At 46.8% G+C, this 16,251-nt stretch overlaps 2 protein-coding genes across 2 annotated transcripts in view; both read right to left on the reverse strand.

Moving 5' to 3' along the window:
* Positions 1 to 353: 353 nt before the first annotated feature.
* Positions 354 to 12,491, reverse strand: alg14 (ALG14 UDP-N-acetylglucosaminyltransferase subunit). Its single transcript, XM_030348655.1, has 4 exons — positions 12,251 to 12,491; positions 11,390 to 11,541; positions 10,672 to 10,794; positions 354 to 3,368 (listed from the first exon to the last, which is right to left on the reverse strand). The coding sequence occupies exons 1-4, from the start codon at positions 12,393 to 12,395 to the stop codon at positions 3,138 to 3,140; spliced, it is 651 nt and encodes a 216-aa protein (XP_030204515.1). The 5' UTR covers positions 12,396 to 12,491; the 3' UTR covers positions 354 to 3,137.
* Positions 12,492 to 12,549: 58 nt separating this feature from the next.
* The window catches only part of cfap44 (cilia and flagella associated protein 44), a 19,342-nt gene continuing 15,640 nt past the window's right edge, over positions 12,550 to 16,251 (reverse strand). The window contains exons 31-34 of the mRNA XM_030348650.1: positions 15,916 to 16,117; positions 14,706 to 14,872; positions 14,093 to 14,227; positions 12,550 to 13,893 (exon numbers count right to left, since the gene is read on the reverse strand). Of these exons, the coding sequence (XP_030204510.1) occupies positions 13,588 to 13,893; positions 14,093 to 14,227; positions 14,706 to 14,872; positions 15,916 to 16,117 (810 nt within the window). The 3' untranslated portion in view covers positions 12,550 to 13,587. The remainder of the gene's footprint in view (positions 13,894 to 14,092; positions 14,228 to 14,705; positions 14,873 to 15,915; positions 16,118 to 16,251) is intronic.

Consider the following 16,251-nt stretch of genomic DNA (forward strand, 5'->3'; position numbering starts at 1 on the left):
AGAGTGTCAACGACTGACAGAACATGATAGACCAATCAGAGGCGCCTATTTTACATTGTGGGTGGGTACCTACGTTCCTCTTGGAGGGTCTCTGCTGTGTTGCCTATGTATGCTGCTGTTTAGAAATCATTGTGTACCTGTTAATATCACAAATAACATGGGGATTACTACGAGCCATAAAAAGATCCCTATTAAAGTAGCCTTTAATAGCCAGTCCTTGGTATTTCCATATTTCCTCAACTTGAATAAACCGCATAAACAGTGGATGGCAGATGTAGGATGTCATTCTATAGCCACACCATGGTTGAATGAAGAAGGCCTGAATGAAAAATATATCACTTAACGGCTGGAAATCAGTAACACGGTACTTTTTATTCATAAACAGAGAAAGGTTGCTTTGTTTGAGCTACCCTCGGCTTCTTAGATCCAGGGCCAGGGTGTAATTCTTAAAAAAAAGTGGGTCGTCAGCCGAATAAGGGCTGCTCTGATTTCAAACGATAAGCATTGGGTTACTGTGACTCAGTCATCATTCATAATAATCCTGCTCTGCCTTCACGGGGTATAGTGTGATAACGTGGAAACGGATGAGAACTAATTTAACCCCTTTTTCTTTTCCTTTTCCAAATCATGGAGAAGCCCTTTAAACAATTGCCTGTGTGTGTATGTTGTAGCCTTGGTGGTGGTGGTTTTGAGGACAATCCAAGGACCAATACGAGACAGGTTGGAATAAGCCCCGACTTGGCCTGGCCTTGCCTTCTCCCCGAACAACCTCACATACATGGCATACATCTCAAGGGCTCCCCGAGTCAGGTTCAGATTACCTCTCCGGTTGGACGTCTGCCACCCTGCTCCTCATCTCATTCCCGGCGATTTCGTGACCCTGCAAGGTGGTCGTTTGCCAACAGCTACACCGGAGGCCTCGCCTGCAGCACCCGCAGATGAGGGCGGGGCTACGGAGCCTGTACGGCCCGGTAATAATTCGTGGTGATACAGGCGTGGCAGTTTATTATATGGTAAACGACGGACGGGCCGTCGAAAGGGTATCATTTATGGTTCTGTGTGCGGTGACCGCAGAAAACTCCCAGTGAAGTCGCATTCCTGTACTGTCGTCTCTATGTTCATGTCATGGATCACTCATGTTTCAACTGCACCGTCCACACGGAACGAACTGGTGTCCTATTATTGTGGGGAAAAAATGCAACTACAGATGTTTATATTGTAAATGTTGGGAGCAAAAACATACTGGGAGCAAAAACATGAAGTTATTGCGTGGAGCAGACACCAGCTGTGTGTGCATATCCCACACGGATGATTAAATATAAGTATACATTATGAATCACCACAGCCCTGTGTTCATCTGCACTCTCCAATCTCTTTCACCCCATTATTGGTGTCGCTCAAGAGGAGCTCTTAATATAGACCATGTGCTTTTCCGGTCCCACTCTAGATCCAGGAACGGGAAATGGACAGAAAAAAGTTAAGACAAACAGTAGAAACAATGTTCATGAACACAAACATGAACACCAACGAACACAAACAGCTCCCTAAATCAGTACAACGGAGGTTCACTTATTTTTTGGGATTCGTCTTAAACAAGTGTAGAATGATATACTTCAATAAGTGAGTCCTGCTGGTATATCTAAACGGTTCAACCAAAAAAAAGTAGGAGTCTGCATTCTCTACTATGATAATTTCAATTTCTACATAAAAAAAAGATTTAGGTTGAATATAGATCAGATGTCACCACAAGCTAAGCATGTGTTCATGTTTACCAAAATGAGGCTGGGAAATTGATGCCAGAGCAACATGTGTATTTTTCAATGGTAAATCACTGGGTCTGTAAAGCCCATAATAGGCACATATAGTGTCAATGTGTCTGTTTGTAGCTGACATTTCACAGCCCATACTAAGAAGATATATCAGCTGGTTTGGCCACACCCAAACATAAATGATCCCTTCCCACGATCCCAGACACTTTCTGAAAGCGTTCTGATGGGGGTTCATCAAGAATGGGGGACGACATGAACCCTGGTCCGACTGGAATTATGGGAAACTTATACCTTTTCCCCCTCTCTCCGACACTTCAACAGCAAAGAGCTCCCAACAGCTACCGTGATATAACTAATTAAACCACACTCAACACCACAGCTACAAACAATACCAACACTCAAATTGCAGTTGTAACATTTAGTAGCTTGCCTACATACAGCTGGCTACTATATTAATTGAAGGCTTTGATAAAATTGTTGAGACAAATAAGAACAGCTATGTCAGTAATGGGCACGTACTGCCACCGGCGATAAAACATGGTATTATGGGCTGTTGTGCACCACTTGCACTACAGTCACCATGAGAAAACTTCCTTGGTTAAGTTCGTGCAATAAGTAACAACAAAAATGGTTCCCAAATTTGCTTGAAAGAGTTGAGGGACGGACCTCTAGTGTGCTGGTATGAGATATTGTTTGGTATATTAGCAAATGATATGATGAAAATCAACTTTATTTCTAACATTGCACGTGGTCCAACTCGCATTGTGATGCTCTTAACCATTTAGCCTTCTAATATTGTTCATACATCTTCTATATGGTTTCAATGGGATGAATATAGTCTAATTCTAATGTCCTATATTACCACCATGACGTGTGGTTAAGTCTTTACTTGTCAGTTAATGGAACACTTTGGTTCGGGTCACGTTTCCACATCTTATTAACCGGTACTAAAAAGACTTAAAATGGTTGTCAGCAGTGGAAAAAGTGGTACTGGCCGTCCTTGGTGGAAACATTTAGAGAAGTCCTTCCTCCTTGTGTCTGTGTACGCCATCGTACCTCTTATTGAATGTCCCTTGACCGAGACCAGTTACTGAGACCAGTGACCGAGACCAGTGACCGAGACCAGTGACAGGTGGGCTTCCTCCAGGTTCAGGTTCCGGGCCCTGGGGAATGTACCTGGGTTCTTTTCAAAACCCAAACACCAGGACGATCTCATGTCATGTCAACTAAATTTAGATAGCACTAATAAAAATACAGACCTGTATCTATAAGAGTTTGCTCTGACGGAAAAAAGAAAGAAAAAAAGTTGTACTTTCCCCAGGATTCGGTGCTCAGTCCAGAATACGTTCCACACACGATTCAGACTTTTCAAACCAGTCTCCCGAGGAAAATAGATCTGGGGTATTTGTCTCTCAGAGTCGACCACTGCACGAAAAAGTAGTCAGCCACCGGATAGAGGATCTTCCCGGAGAGCGACATGGTCTCCACCCGACACAGGCTCTCCACGTAGACGATCAGGACCCTCTTTAGCCCGAGCACCCCCAGCAGGAGCGCCGACGCGCACAGGGGGACGCAGGTACCCGGGCCGTTGCACAGCACCTGTAACAACGACACAAAGAGAGACCGGGTTACCGGGAGCCACCCGGGAACAGGGCTACGGTTAGGAATATTGCGGTGCGTGAAACACAGTTGGGTGGGGGGGGGGGGGGAAAGCATCAAACGTCTCCAACTGTATGGCTGTGTAGGCGTGTGAGCACTTCCACTACAGCCTACTAGGGTAGGCTGAGAAATAGGATGGCAGTCTGTTATCCAAGATAACTTTCCTTAAAATGAAATTTTCTTTTTTGTAAATATCTTTTACAAAAAATAAATATCTAACCCTAACAGCAAACACCATGGGCGTCAAAATTAATTGGAGAGGGAAACTATTCGCTATCATAATCGCGGATAACATTGCATTGCGTTTATCTCTTTATGTTTTGGTGTAATATGGAAATGAGTAAACATGAGGGTCAGCTGATACTAAGTGTTGTAAAGTGGTTGTCTTCTGTTGATGGTTATTTTTGCGCTGTAGCTCACATGCAAGATAATTGTCGACGCACAGGTCAATGTGTGTTTCGTTGTAGCCCCAGCTTAGGACACACGGACACACAAATCTGTAGATTTGTAGACCTCCAATATAAATCCAGCCAGTTGCCTCTTTAATATAAAAAGGAATGTCTCAGAAACAGCATGTACAATTTCAGGTGGATTCACTCTTGAAAATACAAATCTTTTTCAAACAAAAAGTAAGAACCCCCCCCCTCCTCTTTTAAGAAGGGCCTCAGCTCAATTTGCTCTCCAAGCAGAGGAATGTGCTGAACTCTGTTGAGCATGAAAGTACAGCCTCAAGACAGAGACCGAGACAGAGGGAGAGGAGACAGACAGACAGAGGGAGAGAGACACAGACAGACAGACAGACAGAGGTGTGAGAGAGACCGACAAAGAGATAGGGGATAGGACATAAGACAGACAGAGAGAGAGACAGAGAGAGAGACAGAGACAGAGACAGAGACAGAGACAGAGACAGAGAGAGAGAGAGACAGACAAAGAGAGAGACCGACAAAGAGAGAGACCGACAAAGAGAGAGACCGACAAAGAGATAGGGGGAGAGAGGAGAGATACAGAGAGAGAGACAGAAATAAGGAGACAGTCAGACATTTTAGACAGGTGATTCAGACAAAAAGCCCGGGGGCTTAACCAGGGAGTGTGAGGGGGTCGAAGGAGAGACAATTTAAACAAGCAAAAGGTGAGCGATCAGATGAAGAACTGGCTTTGGGCTAAATAGGATCAACAGGGAGTTGGGCAGATGAGGTGGGGTTTGGAGGGGGGGTTTACGAGAAACAGCGAGAAAGGAGAAACAGAGAGCGAGGGGAAAGAGAGAGAGGGAGAGAGAGAAAGCCCTGAATTGTCTGGAGAAGTCATCATTAAAGTCTGCGCTGCACAGACATGGCAGACTGCACTCATGCTACAGCTGTAATATCCCTTTCCCTCTGCGCTAGGCTGCTGGCGCCTGGCCATTGTATAATTATTCGGTTTCTTTTCACAAACGATACTTTCAGGCACACTGTAATTTCCACAGTGTATTTACAGGTAAAATGGGAAGTTGCCATTCTATTCACAATTTCTTAAAGATAATATATGTTGCATTGACACCGAGCGCTAAAAATTAGTACCGCAAATTAAGTACTTCGAAATTCACAATATTGGAGAGGTGTCTATGCCTGACCTCCTCTCCTTAGAATCAAAGCTCAGGTGGGTTGCGAGGTTGAGTACACTGAACGAACAAGAGTGCAAGATGAGCCCAGAGCATCGTCTTGGAATACAACCCCAAGATTTAGCCGTGTTTTAGCACGGCTCTGGTATATGAGCTTTTTCGAAAGAAGACGAGGCTTTTAGGTTGGGGAAAGTCTAGTACAATCTCAGTTGATACAGTAGGTTTGCTTGCGTCCATACCTCCAGCATGCTATGTTTCTGTGCCAATGTGTTTCATATCTGGCAGCCCGGGAAACTCTGAATAGTGAATCATAGACAGGCCATAAAACAAACGTCCCAACTCCAAAAGCAAATTTTCACAGAACATACTGCCTGCAGCATTGTTGCCAGCCATCCTTTCAGTTGAGCAATTCCGTCTTTAATCTCTGATTACATATCATTGTCATTTTGATGTGTTAACTTGTTAAGTCGTTACTTTAAACTCAACAAGGGCTGCAGCAGCAAAGGTCATTGAGTTTTACCATGAAACTTTTGCACAATCTTTTTACACAGCGAAGCATCGCCAGCCATGTCCCAATAACTCCCGACCATCCCTCAAAATGTGACCGATTCTAAATGGATTTGTTGATATGGGGGTTGGTATTTCCCACACAACTGTTGGTCCAGCTAAGTGGCAATGAGGCTAGGCTGTCGACCGCTGGTGAAGTGCTGACCGCACGGATCGAAACGCGGCCTTTGGAAAGGCGTCAGCGAAATTGTTTACCCGCTGGTCGGTCCAGAGGTATTCGTGCAGGAGTTGCAAATGCCTCAAGCACAATAACAGGAGTGATAAATGAAAAGAGTGCACTAAATGATGAGGGACCACAAGCAAGTATGTGACCACTGTTTGTTAGGCGAATAGCCACACCCAAAAAAGCCTGAACTTCAGATCCAAAGAAAAGTGCTACAATGTAATTCACGAAACAAGGAATCAGAAACATCAAAAACATGTGCCGTTATGAGTTTAGTGTTGGGTTACACTTTTTTTCATTTTATAGGTGTTAGGTACAACCTAGTACTCTCTAACACATAGTAGCATAGGTTAATGCTCATTACGCAGTCTTCTCTGGGATAGGTGGGAAATCTCAAACACCATATGACATGACCCATACAATTTCCCCCTTAGAAAATCTGCTCAATCACTCTTTAGAAGTGCTGACCCTGGAACATTCCTTATCCGAGGACTGGGTCACTGGAACCCATTCTAGCGCGAGCTGAAAGACCACTGGCCAGCCAGCTCTGGAGGCCTCGGGAGAGAGTTCACTGGGTTTATTTGCAAAAATCTCGTCCATTTATCAACCTGTGAAGCGTGGTCAGAATCAGGATGGCGCACGCACACACGCACGCCGCACACGTAATATCAACCTTATAGTTTGGGTTACATGAGACTACAGTATTTGACTAATGCTCAGAAGAGCGCAATCTAATGATAGATTCTTGGTTTACTGTAAGTCATTGCTTCTGCTTTTCCCCTGTAAGAGAATCCAAAAAACTCATGAGTAGCTGAAGAGGTCTGAACGTTAGCCAATACTAGCTTATTGGGCTTACAGGAAGGCATGCAGAAGCATGACAGCTAACAGGTATGCTACCTGACACCTGCTTTTTGGTTTGAAGACTGTAATCTTCGTCCGTCGCACTTCAAAATATACCGCTGGTTCTATAATGACAACTTGCCGTGGCAGTTTTTATCTTTTTACATTTGTGTTAATATATGGAATTTTCATTATGGCAGGGGTGGTTCAAAATGTAGGTCACAGTAATTTTGAAAGTTACTTCATATTGGTTAATCGTAGGTGTGGGGTTTGTGGGAAGGCAGCTGGTAGGATGAGGGAGGGGCTGCCTGCTGTGATGACTAAGGTCATTGCCTGTTTCCAGAAACCGGTGCTCACTAACTCATCAACGTTACTGTATGTTTACATGGCCTTGGTCTATGACATCTACTTCCTCGTCATTGAACTGCATGCCTCATTCCTACGAATCATTAGTCTATAAAATGTCATACATAATGGAAAATGCATTAGAAACCTCAAGGTGATAGTTTTATACTGAAAGTAAAATTAAAAAAAATCGTAGGAAAGTATGCTCTATCTATACTAAGCAAATCGGTGTCGTAAAAAGACAGACGGGTAACCGGATAGCAGGTGATTCCCAGCGAGCCACTTTCAATACCTGACTACCTGACAACAACAGGGCCACCGTATCACCAGATCCCTGATTAGCACCTGGTCAACAATGAACAGACAAGGCCATTGTGAGGGCATGCATGGCTGCTTTCATCGAGGGTTAAGGTAAAACAGATGGGCCAATCAGGCCTGTCCTCTGGGAGGAGGGACCACCAACCACACATTGAGTAGAATCCTTCTTGAAACGAGCTCCACACAGAGTAGAATACCCACGGGCTCGTTATTGCCTCTTGGCCTCTGACCGTTGTCACCCGCGCCTTCCTGCGTGACTCAGGGCTGGCTCTGCGGGCCTACACAAGCTTAACAACACAGAAGCGGTTGTCCAAGTGCGTGGTCTGTTACCACAGGACATCAGGCTGTCCCGTACTAGTAGTTCTACAAACCAAACCCGGATCCCACCTTTCACGTTCTCTGATGTCGTTTTTATTTATTATTAAAATAAGGGTTTATTTATGTGTCTCAAAATGTTCTACTTGGGACACTAAATAGCTGAAAAGTAAACAAAGCTTTATTTATATTTGGGAGGCAACATGTTTCCACTCGGGCCACCCATACTAATGTATGCACTTTGGATAAACGTGTCCATCAAATGAAAGGGCATAAACTATAATAAATTACATTTTTATAGCGTCTTTCATTCATTGAAAGTCTGCCCTGCGCCTTAGTGACATCACAAGTGGGACTGTCCACCTAGATGGCTAATCCCAGTCACACCTGGTTGTTAAATATCCCTTTAATGTCAAGAGTGAAATTACTTGATAATATAATTAACGATTTTCATGTAAAATAACAAATAAACGGATTCCCGGTTGTCTTCAAGGAGATGTTTTGAGCAAAGGCTTGACCCCAGATAAGTAGGTTACTGGGCTACTGGCTAACCCCACACCATAGTAACCCAGGCCTGGTGGATGAACCCACACATCTGGAGTTAATGGACGTGGTGGTGGTGGTGGTGGTGGGGGAGCCGTCGGTCTATAGAGTGACTGAGGAGTGTGAGCTCACAAAATGCCCTTTTATGGAGAACACACGCACATACCCCAGAACCGTTCGGGGTCCCCCCTTTTCCGCTTTCTCTCCCCTTTTCCCCCCGGCATTCTACAACCCCCCAACCCGGCCTCCTCTACTCCCTCCGCGTTCCCAACATACGTCTGCTGGCTGGGACTCTCGGGGGAGGAGGATCGAGGGCGCGGGGGGCGGGGTACCCCCTCCTAACACAGCATTCCCCGGTCGTATGTGGAACACACATGCAAAAACCCCCGACCCGTTTGCCGCTGCCGTGGCAAAGTGTTTGTTCCTTGTTTGGTCGAGACAAACAACTGACAAACCACTATCTTCCCAGGCCCTCCGCTCTGCCACACCGGCAAGCCGACAACAACACACTTGGAGGTAGGAGGTGGTGTGGGAGCAACGCTGAAGTCACCAGGGCCTCAGAAAGAACTGGATCGGACATTCCACAGAGCAAAGGCAGGGAGAGACGTCGTAGTAGCAGTAGTAAGAGGAGCCGTTAAAGATGAGATATCTGCAAGCTACTGGGACCCTGGCGCCTGGCTTCAGTGGCGCCAGGATCTCTCCACGCAGAGGAAAGAAAAAAAGAGAAGGAGAGGAAGAAGTGGAATTTACACTTTACTCAAAAGAAGATCAATGTGTATTCCTGCCGCAGTAGATGATTAATTTTCTTCTTAATTTTTCCATTTTTAGCCATGGCGGTGTGTCAGAAGAAGGGGTGTGGTGGGAAATATGTGTGCGTTACTATCCTGGCTGGACACAGTGATGACATGCCCTCATCTGGACCCGAAGCAACGCAACCCAAACTCGATCTTCCTGCGTAGCTGTTTCTGTTGACCTGCTCTGTCCCAGGGCCCTGCTTAGTCACCCAGCTCCGCCCACGTACGCCTCACTCTTCCTATTCATCCTCCCCCATGAAACAGATAACAGGAAACCTGATGTAGCCGCGCACGCACGCACACACGCACACACACACATCTTGTGAACAGGACCCTTTCTTGCCGGGCCCCTGTAGTTACACAACACACTCAGCGGGGGGAGTGTGCAGAGGAACTGGAGAGAGGAGGGGACCAGGGGAAAGGGAGAGGGCTGGGGATGGGTGGGAACAGGGAGGGGAGAAGGGAGTGAGAAGACAGAATAGGGCCCACGATGCTGATTAAGTCTGAGATTCTAAAACCAACAACCATGTTCCACTACGCTTGGGGTCAGTGAGTCCAAATAAGAAAGAAATACGGTGTACTCACTTTGATATCTGAAGCACTTTCTTAAAAAAGAAAAAAAGACACTTTGGCTGCCGTGGACTAAATCCGGGGTTGCAGTAAGTGTGCGATTGCCTCGTTACTTAGAGCACTAACCTGTGTAAATAGAGGGCTATGAAGGAGTCCAGGTGGCAGCCTAGCAGTGAAAAGAAGTAACGCTAAGTGCCCCTGTTTATGGGATTGTCGAGGCTGCGCCCTTCAATTTAATTCACATGAAACAGTTGCTTTTGCATCAGAAGATTTATTAGATTACCGATGGCTTTGTCCGTCGCCTGAAACACAAAAGGCAAGATCTAAGGACGGATGTGTTTGAGCATGATCTTTGAAGCCGTAATAGATCTCCAAAGCCACTCCATTACTGAGCCGGCCTCGATGGGATTGGATCACGTGATCTGGTTATGACAGATGGGCAGAATCTCACCGTTCTGAATTCTAATTTCAAAAACAATGTGTTAGTGAGCAAAGCTAGGCAATACAGTCTTAATGCCAGAATGATAGCTTTCCCTTCCAACTCTAAAGTGCTCAGAAACCACAGGTACCGACAGAAAGACGGGGTTTCCTCTGAAGCATAACTGCATACATTAAAAACCAGCCTCTGATATTAAATATGCTCCAGGAGAGCTGCACTGTGACCAGATGGTGGAAGATGGTCGGTCCAGCCGAGACCGTCTCAGGTGGGGGGCCTTGAGAATCAAACTGAAGGGAATAGTGGGAGAAGAGGCCGCTGATTTCTCTGGGATGCATGGTTTCAGTTTATTTTACATGCCTAAAGTGTCATGGACACAGCAGTTAAAAGTTTTAGCACAACTATAATATTTCGGGTAAAACAATTGATATAGGCAAATGCGGTTGGATCAGACTGCGGGTGTTTTTTTGGAGTTACAACGCTGGACAAGAAGACAGCTGTGTTCCCAGTGGGCCAGGGTGATTATGTGCTGGGAGTTTGAGGGCCTTTTCCAGATATCCAGTCAGCTTCTGCATCTGTCAGCATTGCAAACAACACGTCCACTAGGGTTGCACGCTACTTCGAGACCATTCACCATTGAGGGTACTCGTAACTGTGAGCTAGGGAATTGTACGAGCTGTATACACACACGCACGCACACGCACACACACAGTCTGGAGTCAATATTCAAATGCTGAGTGGCAGGTTGAACGTACCACGTCCGGTTGGAGTCTAAAGACCAAGGGTACGGAGTAGAGCAGGGCGTTGAGGGTACTCTTCAACGAAGAACTCCAGGACTGCAGAACCTCTCGACTGCGTGGGATCCGGTGGACCGTATACTAGAGGAGATAAAAATTGCCTTTTATCAGTAATGCCGGAGCTATTGCACATCAATACTACTAACTGGGCACTTCTGCTCAATGGTTACCAACTTCAGTCGGCAGATATACAATGTGTTTCAAACAATGTATAAAAAAAAAATACATATTGAAACTGATCCAGTATGAACAAGATGTATGCATAGCATTCTATCCTTGGTAACCATTCCTCTAGTCTAGCCTCATGAGGCAGCTTCACATTTGAAAGGCTTAAATTATGTGCCTAAGTTATGGCCAAACTACCGTTGGTTCAGTCCAATATGTGTCCCATGAGGAACAACTTGATCTACGCTGATGGACAGATGGTTCATCTAATCACCTGCCAAGTATATTTCGAAAGTGCCTGCTCTTTTCCTAACAATTTCCAAGGACAACTTACCATATGGTTCTTTGAAAAGAACCTACTGGCACGTCAGGTTACCGTTCCTGTTTAGTGAAGCTCAAACAAAAACTACAACGACGCCATCTGCTGGAGGTTGTGATTTTCACATGGCTGTTTTCATGCCAGACTATCTCCCATTTACTTAGCGTTTAGCGTTCTATCTGGCGTGCATACCTTTGACCCAATGGATCCATTTTCCTTGGCACTTTCAAAGGCACGGATTTTCTCCTCACTCATCCGGTCAGTGTCTGCGATGACGTAGTGGCGGGGTTTGTAGGACGGCGACAGACTCTCCATCAGTCGGAGAATTTCTGTAGTGTGGCCCCCTGTTTAGGACACACATGACAACTCTTTAGTTCAACGTATTGTTAAAACATGCAGTCATGAATAAACAAATGTAATTCTAGGGAAGACAAATGAAACCAATGTCTGTCTCTGAAAACTATGGGACTCAGAAGAACCAAGTTTTGGGGATTTGAAGGAAAGACTATTCTTAATCTTATCCAAGAGTTTACGGGTAAATGTAATAGCCTATCCGACCATTTAGTGTAATGAATAAAGTGTAATGTGATACCATGACAGATCATTGTCATATTTGTATTAGAAGAGACACACTTTCAAAGCCAGATACCAAGACAATTGCAACGCATAAATGCGCCCGACTTCTCACACAGATACAGACACACACGTCGTTGAATGCTGTCAGAGCCAGATACTATGATTCTATAGTTCGTTTATTTTTATAGTTTGTTACAAGATCAGTACTGAAGAATTACAATAACACTCAACACTTCCGTAGTGTCTTTGCAATACTATTGCAACCTAACAACAATGTTGTATAAAGAATACGATGACATTCTATTTCAGGAGATACCATCATCTCCCGAGACAGTATGCATCAAAGCGGCATCATCAACCTTCTTCTACCTTGGCAGATACTGTTGTTCATATTTATGCCCTGATATTTCAAGAGGCGTAAAAAGTACCGCTGCTGAAGTAAGATCATTTACAAACAATATCGGCAACGTTTATTACCTGACCCAGCTACTACGAGCACGCAGACAGAGCCTTTCCCTCCAGGTTTACAGTTCGGACCAGAATTGACTACTAACAGTAATCTTAACAAAAATATACACACTGTGCAGAATAAACACAACAACAATCCTAGCATAAGCGACATGATTGCAGGTAAGGGTGCTTAGTTGCGCCAAATGTGTTACAAATGCAAAACCAGTATTAGCGCCCCCAAACGTTTCGTAAGCACAACTGCAACAGAATAGTCAATAATAGAGATCAGAATTTGGACACACAAAATTGATTAGACCCACATACTATTGCATTGAAAATCTAATTTTATTGATAATTTAGTGTAACTTGAAAATAGAGCCAATGTAGTTTTCTATCCATTCCCTCATCCTTCCATCCTTCTACCCATCCATCGACCCACTGCAGTGAGGCTCACACTTCATACATCACATGCCATACTTGAGTGAGGCTATGAAACCACTTCAATAGGTACTTCTGAATATTGATGTCTGTTTGCATAATTGCTATTTGACTTGGAAGCTATGACCAAAAGATGTACAGACTAAACAACTAAGAATTGAACGTCATTGCTTGAGTCTTGGATACTTGATGGTGTCGTAGACAATGACTCCTTTTTATAGAAGTACCTACTAGCACTTAACAGACCAGTACAGGCCACCGCAGCTTCTCATACGTCGTTTGAATGGGAGGGGTAAATCCTACACGCTGCACTTTTATTGTTAGTATCATATGTAACCTGAGAGGCATGATATGCTGTTCAGGGCATGAGGCGTGGTTTAATTAAGCAGTTGGGGTTCTGATCTGATCATGGCCTGATTGTGTCTTCACTACGCTGAGACTCTAACAGTATACGACCCAGTCTAACTTGGGTGTATGCAACCACAAAAAGGGCCAAAATGGACAAGAGATGTGTTCTGGCGGGATTGGATTGCACAAGTCACATTCGTAAAAAGACAGGTCTAGCCGACGTCAAGATCCCAAACTCAAAGCCCACTTACACACACTCCCTCCCCTATCACAGAATCAACCAAAAGTTAGGTAAAACACTTAGTGCACTGCCAAGTAGATCATTGTTTCACACAAACATGCATGGATTGGACACACAGAGACCATGACCTTGTCATGCTTATTTCCCCAGTCAACCGGGTGTTCCCACAGGTCGTATCACCACAGAGACAGGCTGGTTGAGCAAACATTTATTTTACTACATCTAAAAAAAAACATTACTACGCTCAATAGTGATTCAACCAGGTGACAGAGTTGACCTTAGCCTCTTTCAACGTTTGACGTTGTGTGCTTGGTGTATTTGAGTTTCCGTCCACTCTTCACATCACCCCTGGCTGGTTGCCAGGCGACGGGCCCTCGTCCGTCCTGCGGGCCGCACGCCGGTTGGTTGGCCACATTTTGGGGCTGACGTTTCCGACGAAGCCGCCTTGGAGGGGCAGAGGAGGCAGCAGCCCCGCCGGATGTGGTCGGGGCGTCAGCTGCTGGGGGGGCAGCACGGGGCCCCCCTTGCGGGACAGGATGTGGATCTCCCTCTTGATGACCTGCGCTTCCTCCCGCTGGGTCCGCACCAGCCGCCGCAGCCTCCCCAGGTCCTCCCGCAGCCGCTGGCCGTCAAACCGCCCCCTCTTCGTCGGGCGCACACAGATAGACACACACACACACACACACACATACACGCACACGCAGAAACACACACACATTCACACACAATGTATATATTTACATTCAGGGCATTTAGCAGTCACTTTTATCCAAAGCGACTTACACTGGTAATTCACATTGTTCCCACCATTAGCCCTCAGCTACATAGACGTTTATATATACCTTTTTCTTCTGCCTGACTTTCATCAGTTCCTCCAGTTTCCTCTTCCCGCAAATAAGGGTGTTCTTTTTCACCAGGCGTTCAGTGTGAGCCCGGGTCACTTCCATCAAGGCCTGTTGAGCCTTGTCCAGCTTAGCCTGAAACACACACACACACACACACACACACAGAAAACACACACACACACAGAAAACACACACACACACACACACACACACACACACACACACACACACACACACACACACACACACACACAGAAAACACACACACACACACACACACACACACACACACACACACACACACACACACACACACACACACACACACAAACCCACACACAAACACACACACACACACACACACACACACACACACACACACACACACACACACACACACACACACACACACACACACACACACACAAACACATACACTAAAATCAATGCATCAACTGCAACAAGCTGCAACAATGCTAATCTCTGCCACTAGGTCGAATCTGTTTTTATAACAAGGGACCAACACCCACCCCCACCCCCACCCCCACCCCCACACACACACACACACACACACACACACACACACACACACACACACACAGGTGAGTACCTCCCAGTGCTTGGCCTCCTTGGCGCGGGCGGCCTCTCTGAGCTGGGTGTCCAGGCGGCTCTTCTCCTGCTGGAGGTTCATGTTGGCCACCAGGCTGGGCAGGGCCTCCACGTCCACCAGCCGGCCCAGCTTCTGCATCTGCTTCAGGGTGCAGCGCTGCTCTGCCTCTACACACACACACACACACACACACACACACACACACACACACACACACACACACACACACACACACACACACACACACACACACACACACACACACACACAGACACACACCAACGCACACACGCATACACACACACACAGTATAACATCTTCCTTTCAAAACCCCAATCAAAGACAGTTCAACTTGTTTTCAGGGCTCTCAATAAATGTTTGCATTTCACTTTGAAAGCGACGGCAGGCATCGTTTAAGGGCCATAGGCCCCGTCCACACGAAGCCGAAACAGGCGAAACCGTTACCGTTTCGATCTGTCCGGTTTCGCAGTATCTCCGTTAAGACGAAGCCAAGCGAAACCGGGTAGATCTGTAGAAACGCTGTAGTACACATTCCAGGCCCATAAGGGGCGCTGCTTCTGCTACAGAAATCCTTGTTGCGAGTTCTGAGACTCCGCGGGCTTAACAGTCATTGGCTAGAGGGTCGAGGGGTGGGGCGATGACGTCAAGGTTTACGGTTTCAGTCGGTTTCAGGCGTCCACACGAATCCAAAACGAAACCGGGTAGATTTGAAACCACCTCCGAGGGTGGTTTCAGAAGTTTGCGGTTTCAGTCAGCGGATTCGCCGGCTTCGTGTGGACGGAAGGCCGAACCGTACAAGACCTTTGCGGTTTCGCCATGAAATCGGCTTCGTGTGGACGGGGCAAGAGTCTGTTCCTGGTCACAAGCTGTATTGTCAAGCAACAAAGAAACAGGTCCACTTGGATCAATTCCCACCCCCCCCCCATGTGTGCGCTCTGCCTGATGCCACCCATCCCCCCCCCCCCCCCCCCCCCCCCCCCGTGTGTGTGCTCTACATGGGGCTGCCCCCCCTCCAGTGTGTGTGCTCTACATGGCGCTGCCCCCCCTCCAGTTTGTGTGCTCTACATGGTGCTGCCCCCCCTCCAGTGTGTGTGCTCTACATGGTGCCGCCCCCCCCTCCAGTGTGTTAGCCCAGCATGGTGCCCCCCCACCCCCCCCAGTGTGTGACCCCAGCAGGGTGCCGTCCCACCGAGGAGCTGGGCCTCCATGTGGGCCCTGTGGCGCAGCAGCAGGACGTTCTGCTGGCGGGCCAGGCGGTACTGCTCCCGCTGCTGCTGCTTCTCTGCCTGCAGCCCCTGGACCCGCGTCTGGAGGCCCGGCACCACGCCCCGGCCCACCACCACCGCCTGGGACAGGTCCGACGGCACCGTGCCGCCACGCACAAACTCAATCTGGAGGAGGGAGGGGGGGGGGAGAGAGAGGGGAGAGAGAGAGAGAGAGAGAGAGAGAGGGGGGGGGGGGGAGCGAGAGAGAGGAGAGGAGAGAGAGAGAGAGAGAGAGAGAGAGAGATGAGGAGAGAGAAAGA

The sequence above is a fragment of the Gadus morhua genome, chromosome 23 (assembly GCF_902167405.1).
Source record: "Gadus morhua chromosome 23, gadMor3.0, whole genome shotgun sequence".
NCBI classification, from domain to species: Eukaryota; Metazoa; Chordata; class Actinopteri; order Gadiformes; family Gadidae; genus Gadus; species Gadus morhua.